The 25153-nt window shown below is 42.5% G+C and overlaps 1 protein-coding gene and 1 long non-coding RNA gene across 3 annotated transcripts; one reads left to right on the plus strand and one right to left on the minus strand.

The window, feature by feature from the left end:
* Positions 1 to 704: 704 nt before the first annotated feature.
* On the minus strand, positions 705 to 5746 carry LOC134513502 (uncharacterized). The gene is made up of 3 exons (XR_010070447.1): positions 5566 to 5746; positions 2224 to 2402; positions 705 to 959 (listed from the first exon to the last, which is right to left on the minus strand). It is a non-coding gene; the product is annotated as an uncharacterized LOC134513502 (long non-coding RNA).
* On the plus strand, positions 5209 to 18472 carry LOC134513500 (glutathione S-transferase 3-like). 2 transcript variants are annotated; one of them, XM_063330328.1, is made up of 7 exons: positions 5209 to 5410; positions 9718 to 9824; positions 10523 to 10574; positions 14126 to 14258; positions 14610 to 14751; positions 15791 to 15922; positions 18150 to 18472. In XM_063330328.1, exons 2-7 carry the CDS (start codon positions 9738 to 9740, stop codon positions 18270 to 18272), a joined length of 669 nt encoding a protein of 222 aa, XP_063186398.1. In that variant the 5' UTR covers positions 5209 to 5410; positions 9718 to 9737; the 3' UTR covers positions 18273 to 18472. The 2 variants fall into 2 exon arrangements, with proteins under 2 accessions (XP_063186398.1, XP_063186399.1); XM_063330329.1 differs by having other exon boundaries at positions 15791 to 15995; positions 18150 to 18286.
* Positions 18473 to 25153: the final 6681 nt, after the last annotated feature.

Consider the following 25153-nt stretch of genomic DNA (forward strand, 5'->3'; position numbering starts at 1 on the left):
ATTCAGTGATCTGAATCAGTATGGATACTGGGAATGAATAAACAAGATGCGGAACTCAGAGGAAGAGAAGCTGAAGGACATGGTGGGTAATCAGCCATATACTAGCTTACAACGTGGCATGGGCATCCAAAAAAGCTAATGTGATGTTGGTGTATAGTGGAAATTTTCAAATAGCATGGTCGTACAGCTCCATGTCCAACTCTGACATTGACCCATGAAGTACCAAGCTATAGGCACTGCTTCTTAATCCTAATGCAGAACTGGGGACAATTTTCTGGTTATGCTGCAGGTTCCAGTTCATTTATGTTGCTTGCCCTACAACTACTGCTTCCCATTTCAGACCAATTTCTGCACTGCAGCAGAACTATTTAATCTCACACCTGGCAATGTCATCCAAGAGAAGATGGAATGGAAATGTTAGCCTTTCTGGCAAGAGAAAAAGAGCTTCACGTCATCGTTCAGCCTCAGATGCCATAGCTTACTGCATACACATCAGTTCAGGCAGAGCTCATCCCTCCACTCACTTTCTCAAGTATGTAACTACCTTATTTAACAGAGTTAAATAACTTCAGCAGACAGTTTTGCTGTAGGAGATCTTTACTCAAGGGGTGGTCTAGGAGAGAACTGTTTGTTCTGGATTCTTTTGAAAAACTCCTTTGAACAATTATGTCTGAGAAAGTTCCTCTAAGAAGAGGTTGCACAGCGACAGCTTTGGAATGAACAGCGTAACTCTCACACTTAGCAGAGTATCTCATTGTTTAAGTTCTCACAAACAAAGTATACCCACACAACAAAACAAAGATGTAACAGGAGCGCGTGTATCTTAACCTTAATTAAACAAGCGCACTGTTTATTTTTTCTAGTGCCATGGTACTTTCTTGCTAATAGTAACAGATGCTCATACGAAGTGGTGCAGGGTTGATGCTGGAGATTTCCAGGATCCAGGGGTCATTTTTACCCTACAAAAGGGACAGAGTAAGACTTCACTAGTTGTGTAGTGTCCTGGTTCTCCTGGAAGCAAGAGGGATGCCTCTACTGAAAACAGCTATATAGGTCTGGGTTCCAAAGATTGGTCTGTCTTTTCTGCTCGTTCCTATGTAGAAGATGAGGAATCTCCACATTTCAGCAGTGAAACATACCCCCATCAACACTTTTCTAACATGAGCGTATTTACTGTATTTTACCTATTACAACGTTATTACCTCGTACGTAAAGACCATACACAGTGTCAGCACGGCGCCCAAGCCCACCAAAGCCTCCTTTCGATATTCCTGCTAGAGCGAGGGCAGTTCAGTCCTGTGCATACGTACATGCAGTTTAACCTCCCACTGCACAGGCTGATGAAAAGAGGCTTATGTGTGTGTAAGTGAGATGTTGCCTTTGTGAAGTGACCATGGAGGTCCATAGCACTGTGAACAAGCTGGGCAAGATGAGTCGGATTCCTATTCCATTACCAAACTTGCATTGAAAACCTCTCCTTGAGGACAAGGGAACAAAAGCAAGTGGAGGTTCATATCTGACCCAGTGCACACATGACTAACCACCTGTTTTTTCCTCCACTTTTAATATATCTTATACCATACCTACAGTTACTTCTGATCCTTTTTTCTTTGTAGTTTTTATGGAAATGTAGCAACTACTGTACGTGTACAATTTATAAAACTGTCCAGGGATGCAGAAAGAAACCTGAAATGTAGGCTTAGGTCATGAATATCTCCATCAGCTCTGTGCTGGAGGAAAACTGAGAAAAGGAATTAGTTTTTTAATTCCAGTAAACCGTTTTCCTCTTGAATCAAGCTAGTTACAATCTTTGGTGTCTGCCAAACTTCTGTGGGCAGATGTCCAACAACTGATTGAAGCTATCCTGATGGTAGAAGAGAAAGTGCCGTCCATTCTCTCCAAGGTTCCTTTTCTGCAGGTATTTTCTGCAGGCAATAGACCCATATTCATTTGAAGTTTTGAGGAAGGCAAGTTAAAATGCTTGGCAGTTTCTTGCTCTCTTACGGAATGCAGAAGTAATCAAATGAGGATCAGGAAAAACAGCCAACAAAGTAAAATACAAAGAATAGAAAATGAAAAAAACGGAGCTGAGAAACGCATGTGAGAAGTGAATTACAGTGCAATTTGTTTAAAAAAATATTAGATAAATTACTAAATTTGTATAGATAAATGAAAGCTACTGCCGGATGAAGAAACTGTAGCACCATCAAACAGATTTTTTACCAGGAAATGAAGCCACGTTCCATCTGCCGTGATTTTTCAACGCCTTTTCCTACTTCAACCTTGATTTTTGTTCTTCTAGGTTTGTACAATCTTGCACATGCAAAACGAACAAATGAATCTCATGATGAAAATGTCATTAGAGGGCAAGCCAAGTTATGTTTCACAAACTGTTAGGTTATCTGCAAAAAAGATAAACGCAGAGTTAGAATGTTACTCATAAATGCCATTAAACCCCATACATTTTATAATTTAGAACATGCTACCAAACAGTGAATAAAGAGTATCTTAAAAGTGGGCTCGTCCTAGATGGTATAAATAATGTGTCACTAAGCTTGTTTCATTGAATCTTTTATGCTGACAGATCTGTGTAAGAGGATTTAAGGGAAGGAGAGAATATTTGCCTTTGAAGATAAAGTAATGCTGAAATCTCTGTTAGGGTTACCGGGTCTTACGAAAATTCTGATGAACTCCAGGGCAACACAAACTCCAGTGGAAACAAAACTGTTTTATAAGAGAAGAAATGGACGTCTGGTCAATAAAACCTGTTTCTCCTTGTCTGAGAAGTATAAATAAATGTGGTTTTATTTAAAAAAGGACCAAAACAAACAAAAATGTATTACAGGCTGAGAGCTGGTTTTTAAATATTTTCAAAGTGATCAATTTTTGTCTTTCTTTCATTACAAAACAACTCTTTTATTGGGAAAAAAAGCCCACATTGTTGTCAAGGTTTATAATTGGCCAATGTCAGATAAAAATAGGATTGAAATTTCTGCTTTTCTTCTTTACACCCTCTTTTGAAAATAAGAAGATTCTTTAAAGCTAAGCTTAGATTATTATTAGTTTTACTTGTAACAATGCGCATAAACTCAGAGCCTTAGAAAGTTTCTCAGTACACACCAGAGACCAAATAGAGGAAACACGCACGAGTTTCTGTCAAAATATGAAGTCATTGTAATACCTGAGTTATTTAAGACAAATATTTCACAATTAAATTTGTACTACTAAGGTTATTTTTCAGTTTTGGCTTTGAAGCCTTCATCTTGCCTATCTTGTGCCTATATAAATACGCCTTTTGACCATGTGGAGATATTTAGATCAATGAAGACTAAACGATCCAAATAATAACATTCTGTAAACTGTCTCTCCATTTAAGCTCTCCTTGCCAGCAGCACAATGGGTGTAAATCAGAATGAGGATTACTGTTTTCGGACTTTTCTGTGCCAGTGGTGCAGATAAGTGCCAAACAGCTTACAGAAATACGTGTGAGGGTGAACACAGGCTTGGTTAACCTTGTCCTCGGGCAGTCAGTAAAGCTTCCAGGACAGAACCAAAGCACTCACTGAAGGTTTGCAGCAAGTCTAAGCTTGAGTCATGCATGATTTGTCCTAATTATTCATGTGGACTCTTAATTTGTTACCGCAGTGGTGGTGTGCTTCAGTTTAGGAGCTCGATAACCAGCATGAGGAGAACCCTTCCTCCCCCACCTTGTTTAATTCTCTGGTGGCAGTTAGGTATATACCCTGTCCCCACCTCTGAGAGGACGCTGCTGGAAGCTGGAATCAGGCATGGTCCCCCAAGCCAGCTGCTTAGTGGTTTGTGAGGATTGCAGGCAGGTACGTTTTGAGAAGACTTTGGACCTGTCTAACCTACAGCACAATGAAGTGTGTCCATGGAGCGCAGTGGGAAGTTGGCATGCATTATTTAAAAACTGCCTGTGCCCAATCCAAGATCACTTAAGTGGTACCTGGGCTCCATGCCAGCTGCCGGAATACTCACGGGTGTGGCTTAACAAATTATTTATGAAAGAAACTTATTTTCTTTTCTACTCTAGAGGTTTACAGAACAGCTATTTAAGTAACCTCATTGACACAGTATCTTTAGATGTCAAAGGAGCTTTACAATTACATTATGAAAGGCTATGTTGGAAACAAAATAAAAAGAGAACAAGGGGGAAAGTCTTTCTGGCAAACAGGAATGTGTGGAATGGGAACAATAGTCAAAGCTGGATGTTGCCATGTTCAGCAAATCCGAAAAGCATCGTAATGCTTTGCTTGACCGCTCATCTCTGAACTTCAAATCAGAAGTTCTTCTTTGCCATCAAGCCTATTGCTGCCATTGACAGCATTTCAGACTGCAGAAAGGACAAGGAGACAATAGTTACTTGCATGCTGTTCTGCGGTCACTGTTCCTGAGACAACTCTTGCACTCAGATACGTACTGATATCAAAAGCAGGAACAGATTAATCTTGATTCAGTGCTGGGTTCTGTGAACAGATCTTCAGATCAACTGTACTGGCATCTGCTGCAGGGGTGTAAAGTCATGCCCAGCATCACATGTGGGTCTATGCTAGAGGTGGGAACCCGATCTTTGGCACCCAAATCCCATTTCCCATCTGCTATGTCATCCTTGTGTCTGTTCACATCCACTTTCAGTTTTCAGCTGAAATGGTAGTTAGCAAAGCTGAAGCATAATGGTAGTTAGCAAAGCTGAAGCAGTTACCTTTCGTGGAAACAGGGTAGGAAAATCATAATTTATTTCTTCTCTAACTGAGTATTAGCTACATACACTCCGTTTCCAAAACTAATGCTATTGCCTTAAGACACGGGGTGAGTTGTGACAGAAACTGCTCATATATTTTTTATACCAAGTTATCACTAAGTAAGTTTGATACTGGCAAACTGTATTTCAAAGTAATTGAGCATTGTTATCCCATACTTAGGGTATCTTTTCTGTGCTATACAGCACTGAAAAGAAAAACCTGGGTTACTGTTAAATAGTGAAATAAGCCTCGAAACTTCAGTGGTTAGTCTTTAAATGGTTACTATTACCCTAAATATGACCCAGAAAAATCTATAATTTTCTCAGTGTTTTAAAGTGTCTCACCCTTGTATTTGGGTAAAATGCCCCAATAATTCCAAGAAAGCAGTTTGAAGAGATGGCTACCATAGAAACTATCAGGCTACCCACACGGTATATTCATATTGGCAAAGTGAAAAAGAAAGACAGTCTCTGCCTTGGGTGGCGATTTTCAGAGACGTACGTCTTTAAGCTGGGTAGAGCCAGCTGAATAGCAATGGGAGATTTTCTCTCTAATTGGGTATGGCTGGAAACTCCCCTAAGCTCTGAAGTTTAAACAGCCCCAGGGAACCTGCCTATGCTGGGTGGAGGCTGCGTTAAGGTCAGGAGGTAAGTACTAACTTACCAATTCCTTTTTCTTAAAGCGTTTGAGCGACTACTTATAGTGAAGGTACCTCCAAATTTATTAGGGCATCTGCAGGGGTAATGCTCCTCTCTTTAGTTTGTGTGCCAGGTAGACTAAGCCTGGCTCGATAGTTACTCACCATCTGTAAGCTGCGGGAGAGAGAAAGCAGGAGAAAGACGGTTTTTTTAATCAGGAAATGAATCCTGCGGCGCAGTTCAGAGCTGAGCGAGGCAACTGTGAAACCGTTGAGGGGACAGAGTGTGGGAAGGCAAAGGCGGGTGGCAGAACACAGTGCGAGCCTCTAGCACCGTGCCAGTTTCTTCTGGGTTTGAGCAGGAAAGCTGGCCCTGTTGGTACACTGGACTCTGCTCCAGCTCCGGGGCTAAAGGGCACTTCACACTGCATGCAGATAATGCTGTTTCTGAAAGACCATCTCCTCTTAAACAGTTCTTACACTGCCGAGAAGCATCCTCAGAGAAATTCAAGACGGGCATGTCATTAAGGCTCACGAGGAAATAGGATGGAAACATGGAGTTTAGACAAAAGCAGTAAAAACATTTGTATGTAGACGAATTTTGTGTTGAGGTCGTTGCTAAATATTAATTAAGGCTAAAGGTGGTGCATGCAAGATGTGGCTACTTATTTGGCTGCAGCATAAATTCCTGGTGTGAACCAGTTCTTCATCAGTGTCTGGGCTAGTGCAGCAGTCCCAAAATGCCCTGGGTGATGATGCATTTTCGCTATGGCAATTGGGTATTGCTTAGGCAAAATAGGAAAGCTTTCCATATCTGCTCTCCGTATTCCCTGGGAGTCTTTGGTCACTTCATACCGTTTCCAAGAGTCCATTTCTTCAGCAGGAACAGTCAAACACATCTTTTCAGGAGCGAGCAACACCAGGTGGGACCCTTGGAAGCTTGTAAGCCCTGTGGTTCACACGGCTGTCATGCAGGGGCTTTAGTGGTAGTATCTGTTAGACTATTTCTTATCTCTTCTTTTGTCCTTCTGCTGGCATGGGCTGGCGGATGAATGATAGCAAGTTTCTCTGGCAATCATATAGCTTTTAACTGTTCACTAATTTGTGGAGTGTTTGATATTTTACTTCCACTGGAAGTTATAAACCCACGCAGCTCCCATAACTGCCCAGTACCGTGGCATACTCCAAGTGCATACGGAGAATCAGCATAAATATTTGTAGTCTTTTCTTTGGCCAGCTGATAGACCTTTGTTAATTCAATTAATTTGGCTGCTTGTGCACTCAGCTTTGAACTGAGTGGTGAAACCTCCACTACTTTACTCACAATAGTTACCGAATAACCCGTAACCCAGTTGCTGCTCAGATAATATGAAGACCCACCAATAAATAGTTCCGGATTAGAATTTAGAAAAGGTACGTCTGTTAAATCTTCATGAGTCTTTTCGGATTCGTGAGTGGTTACTACCCAGTCGTGATGTGGAGTTCCTTCCCCAGGTGAAGGGAGTAGATTAGCAGGGTTCAGCGTGATAGTCACCATCCCAGAGGCTATTCTTTGCCCTTCTTGTACAAACAAGGTAAATGGTTTACTGTAGTCTAGCAGTCCCAGGGCGGGGGCAGCTTGCTTCTAAAGCTTAAATGTTTTTACTTGGTCTGTTGTCCAGTGAATGGGTTCTCCAGCATCTTGAGTAGTAATTGGTATTAGGGGTTATGCCATTTCCTAGAAAAAAGCTATCCAGGGGTGGCAGAATCCTACAGCTCCTAAAAACGCTTGCATTTGTTTTTAGTAACTGGTCGGGAAAGATATTGAATGGGTTCAATATGGTTTTCAGATAAACACCGCTCCTCTTGTTGGAGAATGTAACCCAGATATTCTACTCTTCTCTTAAAAAAATTGTAACTTACCCGGGGGCCTTTTCAGCTAAGGGAAACGGTAAGGAATGGGTGTCAGCTACTCAAGAGTCCTTGGCTACTAATAAATTACCAACATATTGTATCAGAAACAGATTTATTTTTTTTTAAACACAAGATCCTGCAAATCTTTTATTAAAATCTTAGAAAAATAGCGGACTGAGTGAAGTTCTGAGGGAGCCTTGTCTATGTTAGCTGTACCTTTCCCCAAATAAACACAAAAGGGCATCGAGAGTCTGCATCAATAGGTATACCGATTTAAGGTAGAAAAAGTTGCCCATCTCCATCCAGTAAGTGAAGGGTTGTATCTGCCCACCTTTGGGGAATTTTAAGTGTCAGAAAACACATAGGAATGGGCAACTAAACTGAGCTCTCAGGGCAAGACTCGTGTCCAGACCCAGGCACTGCAACGCAGCTGTCTGTATGTGAGCCACATGTGTCAGGACCTTTTATAGTCAGTGGAGGTGCATTCAGTGGACCTAAAGCTTGAGGAGACTTTACCAAAAAACAAAGGTTTTTTCCTGTGTCAGAAGCTTCAGACAATTAAAATCCACTTAGAGCTGACAGACATATTCTTAAAAAAAAAAGAAACCGATGACAGGTTTTTATTCTCCATTTGTCATTGTGCTTCTCACATAATTTAATGCCATATAGAATTTCTTGTTCATGTAAAACGATAAAATTATACCTAAGGCTTTTCACTCCCTCTGCTTTTGTTCTGCAAACAATAGCTACATTTTCCAAGAGGATTACATATCACATTCTTGGTATTGCAGTCTTTGGCTTTTTTAGTTAAAGGAGAAGTCTTGTATACTGTAAGTTTCTGCACATTACAAGTCGGGGCGATGTGTGTTGAAATGATATGGATGCAACGTGTCTGAGAAGTACGATAATGAAAGCGGTACTAGTTAGTTGTTGTGAGCTACACAGATAAGTTGCAGTGCCATATAGTGAAAGCTAGTCACACAACGTGCAGAAACTAATAAAACCACTGTCTTAAAGGCAAAACATTGCAATTAGCAACAGCTATCCGCACTTTAAAACTGGAGGCGAGCATGTTTTCCTTTATGTGTATTTGGATTATATTGTCTAAATTACCCCAAATATCCCTATTTATTGTAGTAACATGACTTGGTTCTTACCAGAATTGCTCAAGGGAGAACTCTCAATCTGATTGTTCTTTAAAACGAAGTTTTGGCAAAATATGTTCTAAATGTGCTTTATTTTAAGTACACGTACAAAGCACCGTGAGTTGAAGAGAACACATCACTAGAGCACAGCGAACCTGATTTGAATGGGAAATGCCATGCGGATGCAAAGTGTGACAGACATAATGTTGCAGCTTTGGCTTTTAGCTCTGAGAAAACCGGGGTCATCTGTAAAATTATTTTTTTAAATCAGGCACTCTACGCTGGCTTCTGAGCCATTAGGACACGATTAGAATACCCATTTTTAAGCCTTTTTTCTCCCAATCATTAATGTATGATACTACCATCTTTGTGAACGGGTAATGCTATTTTTTTTTTTTAGCAATTAGGGCAATGAAGCACAGAGAACGTAAGGCCTGAATTTGCAAACACTTAAGACTCAAGCGTCAGCACAAATAGTCCATCTGGTTGTCCCTACGTATGGAACAGCTCAATACAGATGTGTTGTCTCTGCCACACTCTCTGCTGCTCATGGTGCAGAGAGAGGGGCTGTTACAGCAAGCTTCAGCCAGCCTCCTATGTGCTGGGCCCCTGGGCACACAGGTCCCTGGTGCCCTGGGGGATGCTTTTGGGGCCACCTGAAGCCAAGGCAGCTAGGTTCCAGATCTGGCTTTGAGGGACACCTCAAGGCTGCCGTAAGCAGCAAGGAAACAGGCTGTAGCCATTCAATAGGAGCACCAAGGAAGCTCAGCCTGTGTCATGGAAGAAAGGGAAATTAGCAATTCATTTGCCCCTACTTGAGGAAAGAAGTGGATGGCAGTGGAAGCTGCAAAATGTGCTCCGGCAAACGAAGCTAGGCAGTTCAGCCTAGCAGTAAAAGATGTTTTCCTTTTCTTCTTTTCATCTTTTCAGTGAGGATGATGGCAATGAAGGGTGGGTGAGTAACTTCCCTGAGGATTCCATTTTTCATTGGCTTTGGACAAATGTTTTAAAATGCAGCAAGGTTTCCCCTGCAGCTCAGGACTCATAGCACTTGTTTAAACATGTCTGTGTTTGCTTGTAATCGTAGCACAGGGGAAGGCTTTAGAGATCTGCACGTCTTTCCTGTGTGGTGTCTCTGGTCTGTCTCTCATCTTATGTTTTAAACCAGATTAAGTTTAAACTTCAAAAGGCATAGTGAGAACAAAAGGCTTTCTCTCCCCTCAAAATAATGGTACTTACACCAGTTTTATGACACTGTTTTCTGCTCAATATTTTTCAGGGATCCAGGAGCTCGGAAGCATGTCGGGGAAGCCCAGGCTTACCTACCTTAATGGGAGGGGGCGAATGGAGCCCGTACGATGGCTGTTGGCAGCAGCTGGTGTGGAGGTCAGTTGACTCTCTGCACAGTGTTCCAGACTGGTGTTTTCAACTGGTCTCAGTAGGGAACAATTTAACATGCACATGGAGGATAAACAGCTACAAGAGGGTGGCTAAATTAATTTGGCCAGTGGCACTGCATGTTTGTAACTACATTGTTCGGTGGTTAATATTTGGTATGCAAATGCAGCGGAGCTTGGAATTTATTAGAGATAGTATCAGTCCCCTGAAGTAATTGATCATAATACGTCAAAATGGGGATTTACTTAAAGACCCTTAATTAATCTGAGTTTTTCAGCTGTGTAAAACCACCTTAACTCAGTCTTGCAGTAACAATGTGTATAAACAGAAGAGTGTTGTTGACTTACACACCCTGGGGTGGAGTTAGAAATAGTTGATTTACCCTGTGCTTCCCTTTGCACCCGCTGCAACCTGTCTTCCTCCTGTCTGCACTCTGTTTCTACCCGCACTTAGGTTATTTCTGAATCAGTGCCTTAAGTTAGAAGTGGCCAGGCCCTTTTGGTTCTCCCCAGCTGTGAGGTTGCGTGGGTGATCCACAGGACATCTGTGGCCAAACAGCACAGTTGAAGATCCAGCCCATTATCTTTTGCTCTTTTCGGTCATTCTGTGCGTGATTACACGCAGTCACTGGCAGAAGAAAAACGTTCACATACAGCAACGTAACACTATTCTCTCTCCTTTTCCAGTTTGAAGAAATTTTTTTGGAAACAAGAGAGCAGTATGAAAAGCTAATCAAAGGTAAGAGTTCTGACGCCTGAGGCTTAGTTCCTCAAAAAATTGATCCAATTTAGCTAAATTTGTGGTATAAAATTAGGTTATTTAAACCAGTGCAAACTTCTAGATGCACACCTAGAATACTGACATCCTAGTTTTGAGTAATCTTTTCTTTCCAATACCTAAAAATCCTATAAGCTAAAGGCCATAGCTTCCATGACTGTTTATGGTAGTACCTTCAACAGGGGTAGCAAACATTCCTATCTAATGCAACTTAATTATCTATGTTGTTGAACTGTTAGCATGGTTCCTGGCACATTTTTGGTCCAGGGCAAATAGCACTCCACGAAGCAATTCCTAGACATCATCTGGGAGTTGTCCCAGGCCAAGGGCCATTTCCAAGATGTCATTTAGATGTGACCAACATGTTCTATAGGCAGAGAATGCTGAATAGAGTGAATGTGGCCAGTCTGTGCCAGCTGGACCGAGCTGTTGTTGAGTTGACTAACATAGATGTACCTAGTGTAGATGTACCTGTATGTTGGTTCTGAACCTCAGTGAGAGAAGCCTCTAAATGAAAGGCCAGTATGGCACCAAAATCCTCAGGAAAGCCAGTTTTCCATTGTGCTAGGCTCTATGCGAACACACTAGTGACAGTCTTAAGCAGAATAAGCCTGAGCCATGAAACTTCCCCCAGGTAAAAAACAGGGAGCTAGCAGGGGGACCTGCAGCAAGTTTGACGCGGTCAAAGCAGCAAGCCACAAAGGCTTCGTGTCAACCTTGGGAGTGAGACCAGTTCCCAAACACCAGTGCATACCCCCAGCCACTGCCCTTGATATTTGGCCAGATGAAATCCAGCAGTGAACCCCTCCACAGCCACCCTAGAAGAAGACCTTGCTGCCAGGGTGGGGAAGGAGTTGGGACTGTGAGGAGCCCTACGGAGTGCACCTGACCTGCAGTTTACCTGCTGCCCAAGACATGTAAGAGAAACCTTACAGCAGGCTGAGCTTGCCAAGACATACTAGGAGCCTTGGAAGAGGACTCAGCTGTATTCTGGCTGCTTGCTCAGAAAGGAAAAGCTGTGTTTAAATAAATTCTGACAGGAAAACTAAAATGAACAAAAAAAAGTGGCATCAAGAAGACCAGAATTAAATTTGCAGATCCAGCTGGCTGGGAATCTGACAATGTGGGAGGAGAGTACAGTGTAAAGACACCAGTTATAGCTCTAAATATGATAGCTCAGGTACTGAAAGCCCAAATCTGAATTTGCTTCAACATACTAATTAATCCAGACAGAGTGGTACAATCCTGGATACAGCATCCAAGTTTATCCATATCCAGAAAGAAGAATTAAATGCTGATGAAAAGGATAGGGAAGTTTTATAAAGAAGATTAAGGGCTTTTCTGTATATGTATTGGTCTTAAGAGGGTGAGAACACAAAGAAAAAGGTGGAGTTTAATACAATGGGTTGAAGAAAGACAAATTAGTTAGTCATCCTGATAAAGGGACCTCTGGAATGCTGCCAGTCATGCAGGGAAGGACTGAACACAAATAATTCCACATTACCTCTCCCTCTAATTTTTTTCTTTCCCTACCAACACGCTTTTTGCTAGGGTATCCTGTGTTTAGGCACCACCACGTTGTTAGAATGGTCCAGGTGTGACGTTAGCCTATGCTAGCTGATGATCTAAGCAATGCCCCAGCAGTGCCCAGGATGAAGGCTGGGCCGGGGGCTGTTCCTAACTTGCAGACAGACAGCTGTTTTGGAGACCAAGGGAGTTAAATAGCATCGGCCTGGACATACCTGTACCTGTTGGCCTGAGAGATGAACAGCTTGGCTCAATCTGTGCAGCCACAGGTTGCCCAAGTTGCTACCTGGATATCAACAAGATCTGCTGGTTGGTGACAAACAGTAGGTCCAAATGATTGGGTTTTAATATATATTCCACAGACTACCTTCCGACAGCACAATCCAACCCGCAAAACAACTGGTAAACTGCTTTTATATCAGTTTATTTATAGTTATATTTATATAATCCTGCATATATACCTAGGCAGTGGTTATGTGAAGTGGTTCTCACTGCAAAGTGAGGAGAAGCAGTCCGCTACTGGTCGTAAGAGAGAAATCCCTCTGTTCTGAAGAAAAGAAACAAACCATGCATTTAGTTCACTCCCATTTGCTGCGTCACTTTTTGTCGAGTGCCAGAAAGTCAGATTTTATTTTTCACTTCACATGTTTCTGCTGAAAAATATCCTTGCAGAGCTGTTAGTTTTTCTGTTCTACTGTGTTTCTGCTAGATAGATACCAATTAATATTTCTTCCTTCAGCTGCCAAGGTGTGTTCTGGAAAGACATGAAGACACACAATCTTTCTGTGAATGTTTACAGGAAACAAGTACAGGCTATTTGCTGCTGTAGAGAAAACTACTCTTTGAATTTAAACTGTAGATTAATAATACAGAATGAGTGAAGGATGTTTATTAATTCTAGGCTAGCAAAGTATTCTAATAACTCTGTGGAGAAAAAAGCAAACAGAAGTGCCTGTTAACATGAACCCTTATACCTGAAAGAAGGATGCACTGAATGGATTAAAACCGAGCAATTAAAATAAACGAGTAACTTTGAGCAATGCAAAGTGGCAGCTGCTTACTTGGATTTGGAGTTTTGCTGTGACTTTAACTGGGTGGGATTGTTCTCCAGATGCCCTTAATGTGTAATTGGAGGAGGGAGTATCCCCGAGGACAGTGAATTAGTCCAGCAGAAAACTGGTCTAGAAAAGACCTAAACCGACTTTGTTATGCTGAATCTCTACATCAGCTCTCGGAGCTGCCTCGCTGAAGGCTCAGACAAATGCTCCTACCTGCACCAGGAGAAAACGGGACTACAAAGACGCATCTAAATAGGCTTAAATTGTTGTGGAACAACACTGAGGATAGGCTTGTAATGAAAATCTATGGGGGCTCTCAAACTCTTGTCCCTGGAGTGACTGTGTAAAACTTATTTAAGCAGCAATTGCTGTCACAGTCCCTGCCTCTAACTTTGTAGCTTCAGGATGTTTAAAGTGGCCTGATCTCTTCCTTTATCCCAGTAGCTCAGTCTTGCTCCTGTGCTACCCCTCATTCTTTCTACTCCTGTGTATACGTCCCTGACAGGGAACTGATCTGCATTCAAAATAATTGTTGGGTTTTTTTTTTTCTTTAAGTTCAGATTTAATACAGATCTTTATTCTCTTCTGATCCCTTGGGTTGAAAGTGCTGGTCCAGGCTTTTCGTGCCAGCACGAGGCAGGGCCCAGGAGCAGGAGGTGTCAGCTCCCATCAGCCAGGGAAGCTCTGGCAATGCTGTAAAGTGAGGGGCCCAGCTGCACTGTGATGACCTAGATACAAAAGCGTGATGCAGGCGAGTCGATATTTGATCTTTCCCACAATGTTAGTTTACTGCATGGAGTTTTACAGTTAGGGCAAGACATCAATGATCTCCTACGCTGCAAAAGAAACGTGCTCAGTCTCTCACTCTCCTGTAAAACTGGCATTCTAGGAGGAACTAACAAGCTTTCCCTCAACTTTCCACCCTAGATGGAGTCCTGATGTTCCAGCAAGTGCCCCTGGTTGAGATTGATGGGATGAAGATGGTGCAGACCAGAGCCATCCTCAGCTACATAGCAGGGAAATACAATCTCTACGGGAAGGACTTGAAGGAGAGAGCCCTGTACTGTAACACCTCCTTTCGCTTAATGAGCAATCTGTTATTTGATAGCTGTATTAAATATAACAAATTCAGTGCTGTAAACCCAGTAGAAAGGCATGAGAAAGTCTATTGCAATAAAAAGCAAGGACTCTAGCCTTTGCTTAGGTTTTAACCACTGCTTCTGAAATGCTGCTGAACAGAAACAGGCTTTTAATCTTTTTAAAATATATTTAGCTTTAGTTTATGTTTAGTTTTGGCTGTGAAAATTGGTACTATGGTGGTGATACAAAATTCCTATAAGTTGCCTTAGTTAATTGGAAAACAGATGAAATAACTTCTGTGCTCTTTTCTACTGTCTTCCCCTACCAATAGGATTGACATGTACGTGGAAGGAATAACAGATCTGATGCAAATGATTTTGATGTTTCCTTTCTCTCCACCTGAGGCAAAGGAGAAAAATATTGACTCAATTAAGGAGAGGGCAACTAACAGGTACTTCCCAGTCTTTGAAAAGGTAAGAGACAGTGAGGATGTGTCTATAAAACTTGTTATTTACAATTATCAAAAAGTTTCCCCAAACTAAGAGCATGTTTGTAGTGCAGGTCAGTTCCAAATCCTCAGCTTTCTTGGCTCTCTCGAAGGAGAAACACAGCAGCACGTTTTCTCTATTTGTTGACTGGTGTTGTCAGGACTGTGGTGGGTGAACATCTGCAAAGCAAACAAAGCAATATGTTCTCAGCTATACAGCAAAACTTCTCATTAAAGTAAAAGCAAGCATGTAGGATTTCTTTTTTCCTTGAGGGGATAGTTCCACACTTATATTTTTTTAGAGCACATGTCTCTGCTAGACTTAATTTCAGTTGGAACCTTTTCATTAGAAGAATGCAAAAATCCCTTGCAAATAAATCAGGTAGAGAGACTAGGAGTACTTTAGTAAAACAACAGTCATAGATTTCTGCACATCCCGCTTTCGAAAACAACAAACCAAACCCAAATGACTCAGACATCTGGCAACTTTTCTCACTTTTGTAACATTCATCTAGTTTTGATGGAAAACCATAATAAAGGCTGAACATCCTAGACCTTCGTATGACTATAATAACTTACTCCCAAAGGCAAAGGAGTAGCCAATAAACAATAGCTTTGGTTAGCTATTGTAATTCTGCGTTTCTAAGTTTGCTTCCTGGTATCAATGTTGGACGTAACTTTAAATGAAATCTCTAAATGGCAATTTTATAAATTCTCCAAGTTACTCTCTAGTTCCTCCATTATCCCTATTTCAAATTCTATGAGTGGTACTAGTCCAATTAAGTGTGTAGTTTTGTCCCTGTTCCCAGTGCCTATCATCATCCATCATTACCGAGTGATAACGTTTGTAGTCTGTGTACTACGAGAGTTCAGATTTTTTAGGCTCACAGCTTCCAGCTGAAAACTCCACCCTGAAACTTTAGCTGTAGCGGCTGTTCAGCTCTACAGCTGTGCTGCGAGGCTTAGCTGCCAGGCCTCATACGTCCCACACTCATCTGCAGCCCACGTTCTCTTGTATTCTACAGGTTTTGAAACAACATGGCCAAGACTTTCTCGTGGGCAACAAATTCAGCTGGGCAGATGTTCAGCTAATTGAAGCCATTTTAGCAGTGGAGGAGAAAATACCTGCTGTGCTGTCGGGGTTTCCTCAGTTGCAGGTAACTTTGTTACTGAGCATGCCCACACTCAGGAGCTAAGGGCAATCCTGAAGCGATCGTCTCTCTCTGCTATGTAAGTCAGGAGTGTGGGCTCTTCGAGGAACTGTCACTGCTGTGTGTTTGCTTAACATCAAGCACAAGAGGGAACTGATTTAGTCGGTTTGTCATAAGTTGTAAGACGCTGTGCTCCTGATTAACCCTGCTGAGGTACGTCTGTCCCTCTTTGAGTGGTGTATGCTTCCTCAACAGAAATAAATTAATATCATGCCAAGGGAATCACTGATCTAAGCTGCCCTCCTTTCATTTTCTTGCTTCCTGCCAGTAGATGCTATCTAATATCAGATAACCAATTAAGTCTGTGATACAGGTTGACATATTAGAATAAGGTACAGTGTGCCATTTTCCATACAGGCCGGTATTACAATTTTGGGATCCCAGTAACCTCACTTCACTTCTGTCTTCTACAGTATGACTAGAAACTCAAGCCTTAGCATTAAGCCACACTTTTCTTTCAATAATTAACTTAATACAATTGAGGACGAATTCTCTGCCTTTGTGCCACGTACAAAGTCTGAAACCAAGCAGACGTAAGGCACTTCTGCTGTGAAACTTGACCAGGAACCAGGAGCCTCCGTGGATGCAGCATGCTATGGAGCACAGCGCAGGGGCAAGCCTGGGGCCTGACCTGCAGGAGTCATTAAGAGTTAAGATACAGTAGACCCATGTAGTCTGTGACTGGAAAAAAGCAGATAGTGTTCCGTAGTCCTCCCATGTGCTGGTAATCGTGGTAATAAAGCAGGGGAGGCAATGCAAATTTGGGTTGAGGATGCAAGGCTTAAGATCATGCTTCTTTGCGCTTACAAACTGTTAATTTGAGGGGCGCCCTCAAAGACTTTGGCTTTATTCCCATTAACAAAAGAAACAGTTCAGCATCGGACTATCACAGTTATGTTTTCTGCTTGCAATTGATAAGGAAAATGGCTTTGATTTATTTTTTTTTAATTACTTGTAAAAAATTTTTAAACCTCATCCCCAACAGTTTAAGCCTGAATTTAGTAAGACAGAATGAGGCACTTCAGCCACAAAATGGGCAGTAACGTGTGTCAGATTTTATCCCATATGCAGTTTTGCAGCCTCAGGTAATTCTTGCCTCTAGCTCCCATCTTCTAGCAAGCTGTCTTAGCCACTAGGCATGGGCACAGATTGGTTGAAGCCACGCATTGAATTATGGAGGGTTTCCTTCACTGCCAGAAGGGAAAAAGTTTCTAAAATTGGTGGTTACTTATTTCACAGGTTTTACTTTTCTTGCTCCTTCTTGTATTTCCCCCCGGCATACATTTGCCAGCAAGAACTGGCTGTCACTCTGTGAAGCTCCTCTCCCTTAGCCCAGTTGTTAGAAGAGGTTCTTGTGTACCTAAGGTGGCTCAGCTAACTGTGGGGTCTCCAGCTGCTTGCAATCTGCATCACTGAGACACCCCTGACTGTCTGTACAATGAGATGGCTCAGGATCCTTGACTCAGTTGCTTTAACACAGGCATCTCTTGCCACCTGAGATGCCCAGCTCTTCCCAAATCCTAGTCCTGGCCTCCAGACGCTGCTCCAGAAGGGAATAGATCTCCCCAAGGGGCTATGTTATATCTGCCAGCCCTATGTAGATATTTTGGCTACCCTAGGGTGCAACACAGTACGAGAAACCTCTGCTGCACAAGTGACTTGAGCCAATGATGCCTCCAGGCATTTCACCTTCACCCATGCAATCCTAGAAATGCTGGGACAGCGGGACAACAGTGGCCATGCTAGATGCAAACAGAGCTTGGATACTTACATAGTGTAGTAAAAATGGAAATCATGTTAATGTATATCGTGGTTTGCCCACACGGTGGAACCAGCAATGAAAAGAAAAAGGTCATGAGCTGGGTTAGTGTATTTGTACCTTCGAAACTATTCCCTGATGCTCCTGGATATTGAATTTTTGCCTTCAGTTTCTTTCAGGCAGCAGAGATTTAGATATTGTCTGCTCCAGTACTGCCTTCATTTTTAAGAACATGCCTTTTGTAGCAGCAGAGTCCTTCTCCTGTTGGACAGGAGGAGGCTGTAGATGGCACTGAGATCTGAATGACTGCTAGGATCTTTTCCAGCAGCAGGGGGAAGCAGTTGTTCTGTGCAAGGAGCACTGCTACCGGAGTAGCTGGAATTTCTCTCTTACTCTGTTGTTTTTATTTTTTAGGCTTTCAAAAAAAGAATGAGCAATATGCCTACAATCAAGAAGTTCCTGCAGCCTGGCAGCCCAAGGAAGCCCCCACCAGATGAATGTTATGTAGAAACTGTGTTGAAGGTTTTTAAGAAATGAATGCCTTGCTACCTTTAGTGAGATCCAAAATACTGCGGGGTGGGGGGGGGGGAACCAGAACAAAACCCCAAAACCCAAACCCTAAACCAAAGGAAGTAGAAAGCTCAGTAAATTAGTATTGTTGTAGTTAAAACAATGGTAAAAACAAACAAACAAAAAAAACCAACCTGAAATAAAGCATTCTGATTACTCTGGAAATGTGACAGCAGATTTGTCTTTATTGATATTAAATGCTTGGCAAAACATGAAAACGAAGGCATATGGAAGCAAGAACTATTTGTAGGGTAGGGAATTCATTCATTTGGAAAAAGACCAGTGCGGTGTTAGTATTGTCAGAATGTAACTTGTTGAAGAAGTTATATTCTGGATGAAAATAGGCTTCAGAATAAGAGCTATGCAAGAGAAGGAAGAGAATACTCACTGAATCACTAACCCTTCAAGAAGTAGACTTGTTTCAAGAGCAGTTTTGGTGAGCAAGTACTTATATTGCAGTATTTTTGTAGTATTGTGTGAGTGAAACTTGTAATTTAATATTGGTTTAATCTGTTGTTACCAAAGCCAAATCTCCTTGGTTTCTCACACTTCCCAGGTCTTGCCTAGGAACCAGCTTTTATAATGTCCCATTATTTTCTTCCTCTACCTTTTAAATGTGATTCTTCCAGGCACCTTAGTTCATTGTTCCCCATGCACTGGAGTCTATGTACTTCTTCAAGTGACGAACTTCTTCAAAGGATGAGGAGGGCAGTGTCAAATCCTCAAACAGATGATCACTCAAGCTCAATATTTGTTTATGCTTCTTTCTGCGCATTCATCTACCATTTTAGGGAACTCTCAGCTGCTTCCTAGCCCCGGTTCTGGACACCAAGGGCCAGCTACATCTTTGTCCTAGTAAAACAAGAAGTGGCAGGCTCCATTCCCTGGCTCTGAGGCCGTACACACACTATTAAACTCCCCTATTACCCAAAGCTGTGTAACCACAACCAAACATCCTGTTGTGGCTGCGCCCTGGCGTGGACTGACTGTGGCTGGGAGCCATCTGGGTGAGAGCAGTGGGCACAGACCAATAGCCCCTGAGCCACCATCAATTCAGTAGCACAGATGACGTCTTCCAGCGCCCGTGCCCTGGCACTGCCTCATGTTTGATGTGATCTTCGGAAAACTCCAGAGGGCAAAACCCGAGCCTTGAGCTGCCACTTTGCATGGAGTGAAATGCAGGCAGCCTAGAGCTGCTGCTGCTTCGGTGGCACTGTGGGGCACCACCCACCCTTGTGGCAACATGGTGGGACCAGTGACACCAAGGTGGTCACAGCTCCTCCCAGCAAGGCCTGTCTGCAATGGTGGAGGCAATTCACAGAGTGGCGGTGGGGAAGGGAGGAGTGGGGTTGCAGAACAACACAGGTTTCATGTCTAGGACATCTCAGGTGCATTAAAGGTGCAATAAAGTTTCCTAAATTTCCCTTATTATCAATCTCTTCTTGTGCAGGTAACTTCACCGATCATTTAGTAAATCATGCTTATTATTGCTGTCCTAAAAAACTATTTAAGGTTTCTTGGAAAGTGACTTTGGTCCAGTGTGAGCCATGAAGAATGTGCCACCCAAAAGACTTCCAGGTCTGATGTCAGGGTCAGCTCAGGCTGAAGGGAGGAACGGACCTGCACCACTTTTACCCTGGATCTCTGTTCCAAATACTGAGCTACTGGGCACAGAGGTGGCAGCTGTTGTGGCTGGCACTGGCTGCTTGTTCCACAAGACTGTCAGTCCTATTTGGTAGTGACTATCTAACCCTCTGGGAGTCACAGGAGGTCTTGGAAAGATCTCCTCGGGAGATATCTCCTCACTTAGCTGGCATGCCAGCACCTGGGATCTGCACTGGCCTGCCTCACCCTCTCCAGGCACCCTGAGCCATGGTCCTCCAGGCCACCCAAGTGCTCAGCGCTGTGATACCAGCCTCCCTGTGTTGCCCCCGCTGTCAGTGCTTTGTCTCCTCCTGGTTCCCTAGTAAGTGAAAGCGGCAGGTCTCAAGCAATTGCTGGAAGAAGTTGCTTTTCCTGTAAAATTCAGAAGGCTGGATTTTACAGGAAAAGTACCTGAATTTGTTAACAGTTGACAATGCCATAGGTGAACTGCCCACGCGGCTGCAGTTCTGTGGTGCATCCTGCCACCTTGTGTCACCAGGCTCCCCTGTGCTGTCCCAAGAAGAAAGCCACTGCATACCTGCCTGTGCATGGACGCCACCTCCCTAATAGCTGCTATGGCAGCGATGTACATCTCCATGCACCCGTGTGGCTGCTACCTCTTCACACTGAGCAACAGGATGGGCTTTGAACATGAAAATAGAATTATTGTGAGCTGTCTGGTACATCACTTGCTTATACACCTGTAAAAGGTCAAAATGTAGTCAATGTTACGATCTTTAATTTAAGGCCTGTGGGTGAATTGGACTTTTTAAGACCTCTCTGCAAAGTCTTCCTTGCAAAACTGATTATTTTTCTTCATAAATCAATTATTTCAAATACTGTGTATAATCTTACCAGGATTTCGCATGCAGGCTACAAATATATTATCTCTTGAGAACGAAGCGTCGTGAAAGAAACATGCAATCTATTTTGCAGACTCAGGTAAGGCAGAGGTGGTTTATTTCTACAGCTGTAGGGCAGAACACAGAGCAACAGAGGTTCAGCTTCTATTGATTTTAAAACAAAAATATTAGGGCTTATATATATTTACAGCAGAAAACAACTGCCTTGTGAAGGGGCCTGATCTGGCAGAGCAGCATCTGCGTAGAAGGAAACTTTGTTCCAGTAGATGTCAGTAACCAAATCTGATGCTTAATATTGCCATGATAAAAGTGTAGAAAACCAGAAGGTTTTCAGGTGTGAAATTCTCCGGAAGCCCTGATATTGCCTGCCTGTCGATGGCATGCTACTTTTTATTCTTACAATACGACTGTCTCCATGGGGAGAGAATCACATCCAGAAAGGAGAAAGGTCCAGGGTCTGGAAGTGTGGGGGGAAAATAGGGAATAATCCCAGGTAAGTGAGATAGTTTGGAATTTGTCAAGAAGACACAAACTAAGATTACAAACTAAGCAGGAGAGAGAGAGAGAAAGGGAGCTAACTAGAGGGAACTAGAAGGAAATCTGAAAGCTTTACATGCTGTTATGTAGAGAGATAGCCCTAAAAGCAACGGTGAGAAGGTAATGCCCTATTCACAACCTTGTCTTTGGGGTAATGCCCCACGTGGAGATGGCAGGAGCTGCTGATGTTAGCCAAAGAAAGATGGTCACTACTTTTCATTGATTATCAGAGCTTTCTTTTGGTTTTGCTTAGGCAAGGTCTCTCATTTGTTATTCAAACCATCATGTAAGGAATCGCTGTCAAAAAAAGCATCATAGTAGAAAAAAATTCAAGCTCAGTTGCACTGAGAACACCTGCTGGATTTTAGGTAACCCACTTGCTCTTCAAAATGTTTGGGAAAACACCTAATACCCTTCACATACCTGAAACCAAGAGTTAAGCCAGCGTGAGGATCACTGGAGAAAAGGACATTTTCTTTCTTTTAATTTCTCTCTGCCCTCTGCAAGGCTATCTTTTAAAACATATTCTTGGGTTTATAAGATGAACCTGACAGGTTCAGAGGGTGTAATTCAGCGTGGAGAAATGTTTCATGGGACATAATGCATGAGCTGTACTTTTTGAGTGCGCTGAACGCAGGCAGTGCCAGTTTGGAAAAACAACAACAAACAGAACCTCTGTTTTAAATAATATGAAAAAAAACGGAGCTGCACTTTATTTCTGCAGCAAGGCAGCGCTGGGCATATCCCAGAAGGTCTCATTAGCCACAGATGAGGCTCCCTTCTCTGCAGTCCCTATTCCCCCTGCTAATGCAATAAGGCACAACAGTTTGTGTGCGCACCTACCTCCCTTGCAAGTACATTTTAATTATTGGCTCATAATTTTGAACACGGCTCCAACCCAAATTAACATAATTCTGATATGTTTTATACGGAGAGGAAAGTTCGCAAAGCCTGATGACACAAAACATTTTCCAATGCTTTTTCAAGTCAGTATCTTGTCTGAAAAAAAAACAACCTAAAATTCTGATTTTTTTGTAGGAAAAATTTTGAAGTTTTAAAGGAAGATGGTAAATGGAAACAAGCTGTGGTGGTGGTGGTGGAACAGCAGCAGCTGGGGTGAATATTCACTCCTAAGTTATTACAGTGTCTTTGATATTTCCTCTAGTTTTAACTCCTGGATGGTCAATCTGAACCTAGACATTCTTAAGAGATCAGATGCCTTCAGGCATGCAAGATACGAATGACAATTCTATAGCATTTTCCAAAATACTTCACCAGCTCAGTGAAGTGACATTTCCAAAAGTCCTGTTAAGTCAGAAGACAGACTGTATCGTATTTTTCACTTTTATTTAGGCTAGTAACTGTGTTGAAGAAGACTTGCCTGAAATGTTGATGGATATCTCTGATAGGGTAAGAAATATCAGTGTTAGGATAAATCACCCTCTGAAGAATTCTACTCCTCTCCACCATCCCTAAGGGAAGGCTGAAGGGGTTGGCTTCATCTAAACTTTTAACTGCCTCGGCTGAGACACCATCCTTTTGAGTTGTTTGGATATCAGATGTAGCTCAAGTGCATGGTGAGGGATTCCTCCTGAATTTAGACCTATTTAGTGGAGACTAGACAGCTAAAGTAGATGTAGGTGTTTATAAAGTTAGGTGAGATGAGTTTCCCACTGTGATTAACTTTCATGCTTGAACTCGTGTTTTTGTACCTTGCAGTCCTCTGACACGGTGGATGTCAAGTCCTTGTGGGAGTAATCGCTGGACTGGGGATATCACCTACAGTTACCATGGCCAGGCCTACAAATGATTAATCCAGCCAAGCTACCTAAGAGTGAGTTTGGATTTGTGAATCACTACCAGGCGCACCTCGGTGCATGTGTCTATGCAGGGAAAGTTTCGATCTCCCACATTATCCTAGATTCTGGGTCATAAGTCACGTCTGTCCAACAACGCAGGAAACACTGTTTCCAGCAGTGTAGTTTGATCTTTTACTCTTAAAAAAACCCTGCGCTAACAGCAAACCTCATTACGCCCAGAAGCCTAGAGGGGAAAGCAGTCACTGCTCAAGTAAACAAATAAAACATTCCTATTCAGAGTTCTGCTTCATTATAAAATATGAAAAAAATTATTTTGATCTGGATGTTAACAGAAAACAAAATGTGGGCAGCTTGTGCTTCTACAGCAATACCAAGAGTAGGCTTCTGCTGCACTTAGCACAGAAGCTTGGGGCTCTCCATGACACCTCTGCAGGGCTGGCCATCATTCCATGGCACATGCTGAAGGGCCGGGCTCTCCGGAGCAGCAGCTGGAGGCTACCGGACACCCTGGAACATGCACAGCAGCGTGGACATCCCTGCTTAAGTGACCGAGCCCCACTGCAGGTTTTCAGAGGCTGGAGAGAAGAACTTCCCCAAATGTAAGAAGGGGAGAGAGTGAAATAAGAAAGAAAAGAGCCTGAATCAGAAGGCGGAGGCTATAGGACAGGCTGTCAGTGAAGCCTGCAGTATAGGGTATGGAGTATTCCATTTGGGGACTAGACACCTCCTAGATGTTGCAGTGCTGACTGTTTTGATGCTTTGTCCTTCTGTGGTTCTAGCTCTAAATAAATAATTAAGCTTGGAATAAAATAAATCAAGCATGGAACATATTGGTCTAACAGGCACAGAATCACAGAATGGTAGGGGTTGGAACGGACCTCTGGAGATCATCTAGTCCAACTCCCTGCTGGACTCTTTCCAGTAGTTCCTTGTCTTTCTTGGACTGGGGAGCCCAGAACTGGACACAGTACTCCAGATGTGGAGCACCAGTGGTGGAGACTGATGAGATGAGGATCATTTTCAGCTACCTAGCAGCAAAGTACGTCTACAGGAAGGACCTGAAGGAGACAGACCCCTATACTGTAACAACTCATTTTTTTGTTTGACAGGCTACAATTCATACAACCTCCCTGTGTAATACAAGAAGAATATCCCAGCTCACAGTTACGTTCAGGGTGATTCAGCAGAATTTTATATCGCACGTTGACCTTGCCCGCAGGTGATGTCTACAACGGTATTAACCAGCTAGATTGGACAGGCAGGATGGTTCACGGGAGTTTATGCTGTATTGACTCTGAAGTCAACAGAGTTATCAGAGGAAAGCAGTCAGGACTGCAGAGGGCAGTTTGTCTTCTGATGCTGCTTTTCATTTACTGTTTCCTACAGTTGTCTTTGGCCTGCATTTTCATCAGATCAAATTCAGGGAAACATTTTTAACAGAAAAAGAAAAAAACCTTCTATGTCCAGGAATTAAATTCAGCAGAAAAATGTCCTGAAGGAGTATCCCCCATCACTAAGGAAGGAAAGGAAGCCTAGGAAGGATTCAAGCTGAATTAGTTGATGTGACTTATGTAAAGCAGCAATCGGTTAAAAGTAAAAAACCATAAAATATTAAAATAAATTTTTGGTTGCTGTCACAGTATTATTTATAAAATCTTAGGAGCTTTTCAGCCATTCCAATCATTTTTAACTAGCAGGTTGCCAAACAATGAAAATGGGAAGCATACAATTTTCTGCTGGCACAGATGTTCCAAATGACCATGAACTCTCATGAATCTTACATTTGTACATAGTCAGCATTAGTCAGGAATTTATTCTCTGTAGGTGAGAAGTGACTAAACAGACCTCAGTGATTTTGTTCATTTAAGAAATAGGAGCTTCCCATCGGCTGAGAACTGTTTGCAGTTCTCTTTGTAGGAGGGGCTGCAGACCTATATAATCTCAAGGCAAAGCTACTGAGAGCTTAGCGTGAGTCATACTGTGC

The sequence above is a fragment of the Chroicocephalus ridibundus genome, chromosome 3 (genome assembly GCF_963924245.1).
Source record: "Chroicocephalus ridibundus chromosome 3, bChrRid1.1, whole genome shotgun sequence".
Classification (NCBI taxonomy): Eukaryota; Metazoa; Chordata; class Aves; order Charadriiformes; family Laridae; genus Chroicocephalus; species Chroicocephalus ridibundus.

Coding starts and splice junctions, on each gene's coding strand:
- LOC134513500 (XM_063330328.1), top strand. CDS start 9,738: ATGTCGGGGAAGCCCAGGCTTACCTACCTTAATGGGAGGGGGCGAATG. Junction 14,259..14,609: donor GACTTGAAGGAGAGAGCCCT/GTACTGTAACAC, acceptor CCCTACCAATAG/GATTGACATGTACGTGGAAG. Junction 15,923..18,149: donor CGGGGTTTCCTCAGTTGCAG/GTAACTTTGTTA, acceptor TTTATTTTTTAG/GCTTTCAAAAAAAGAATGAG.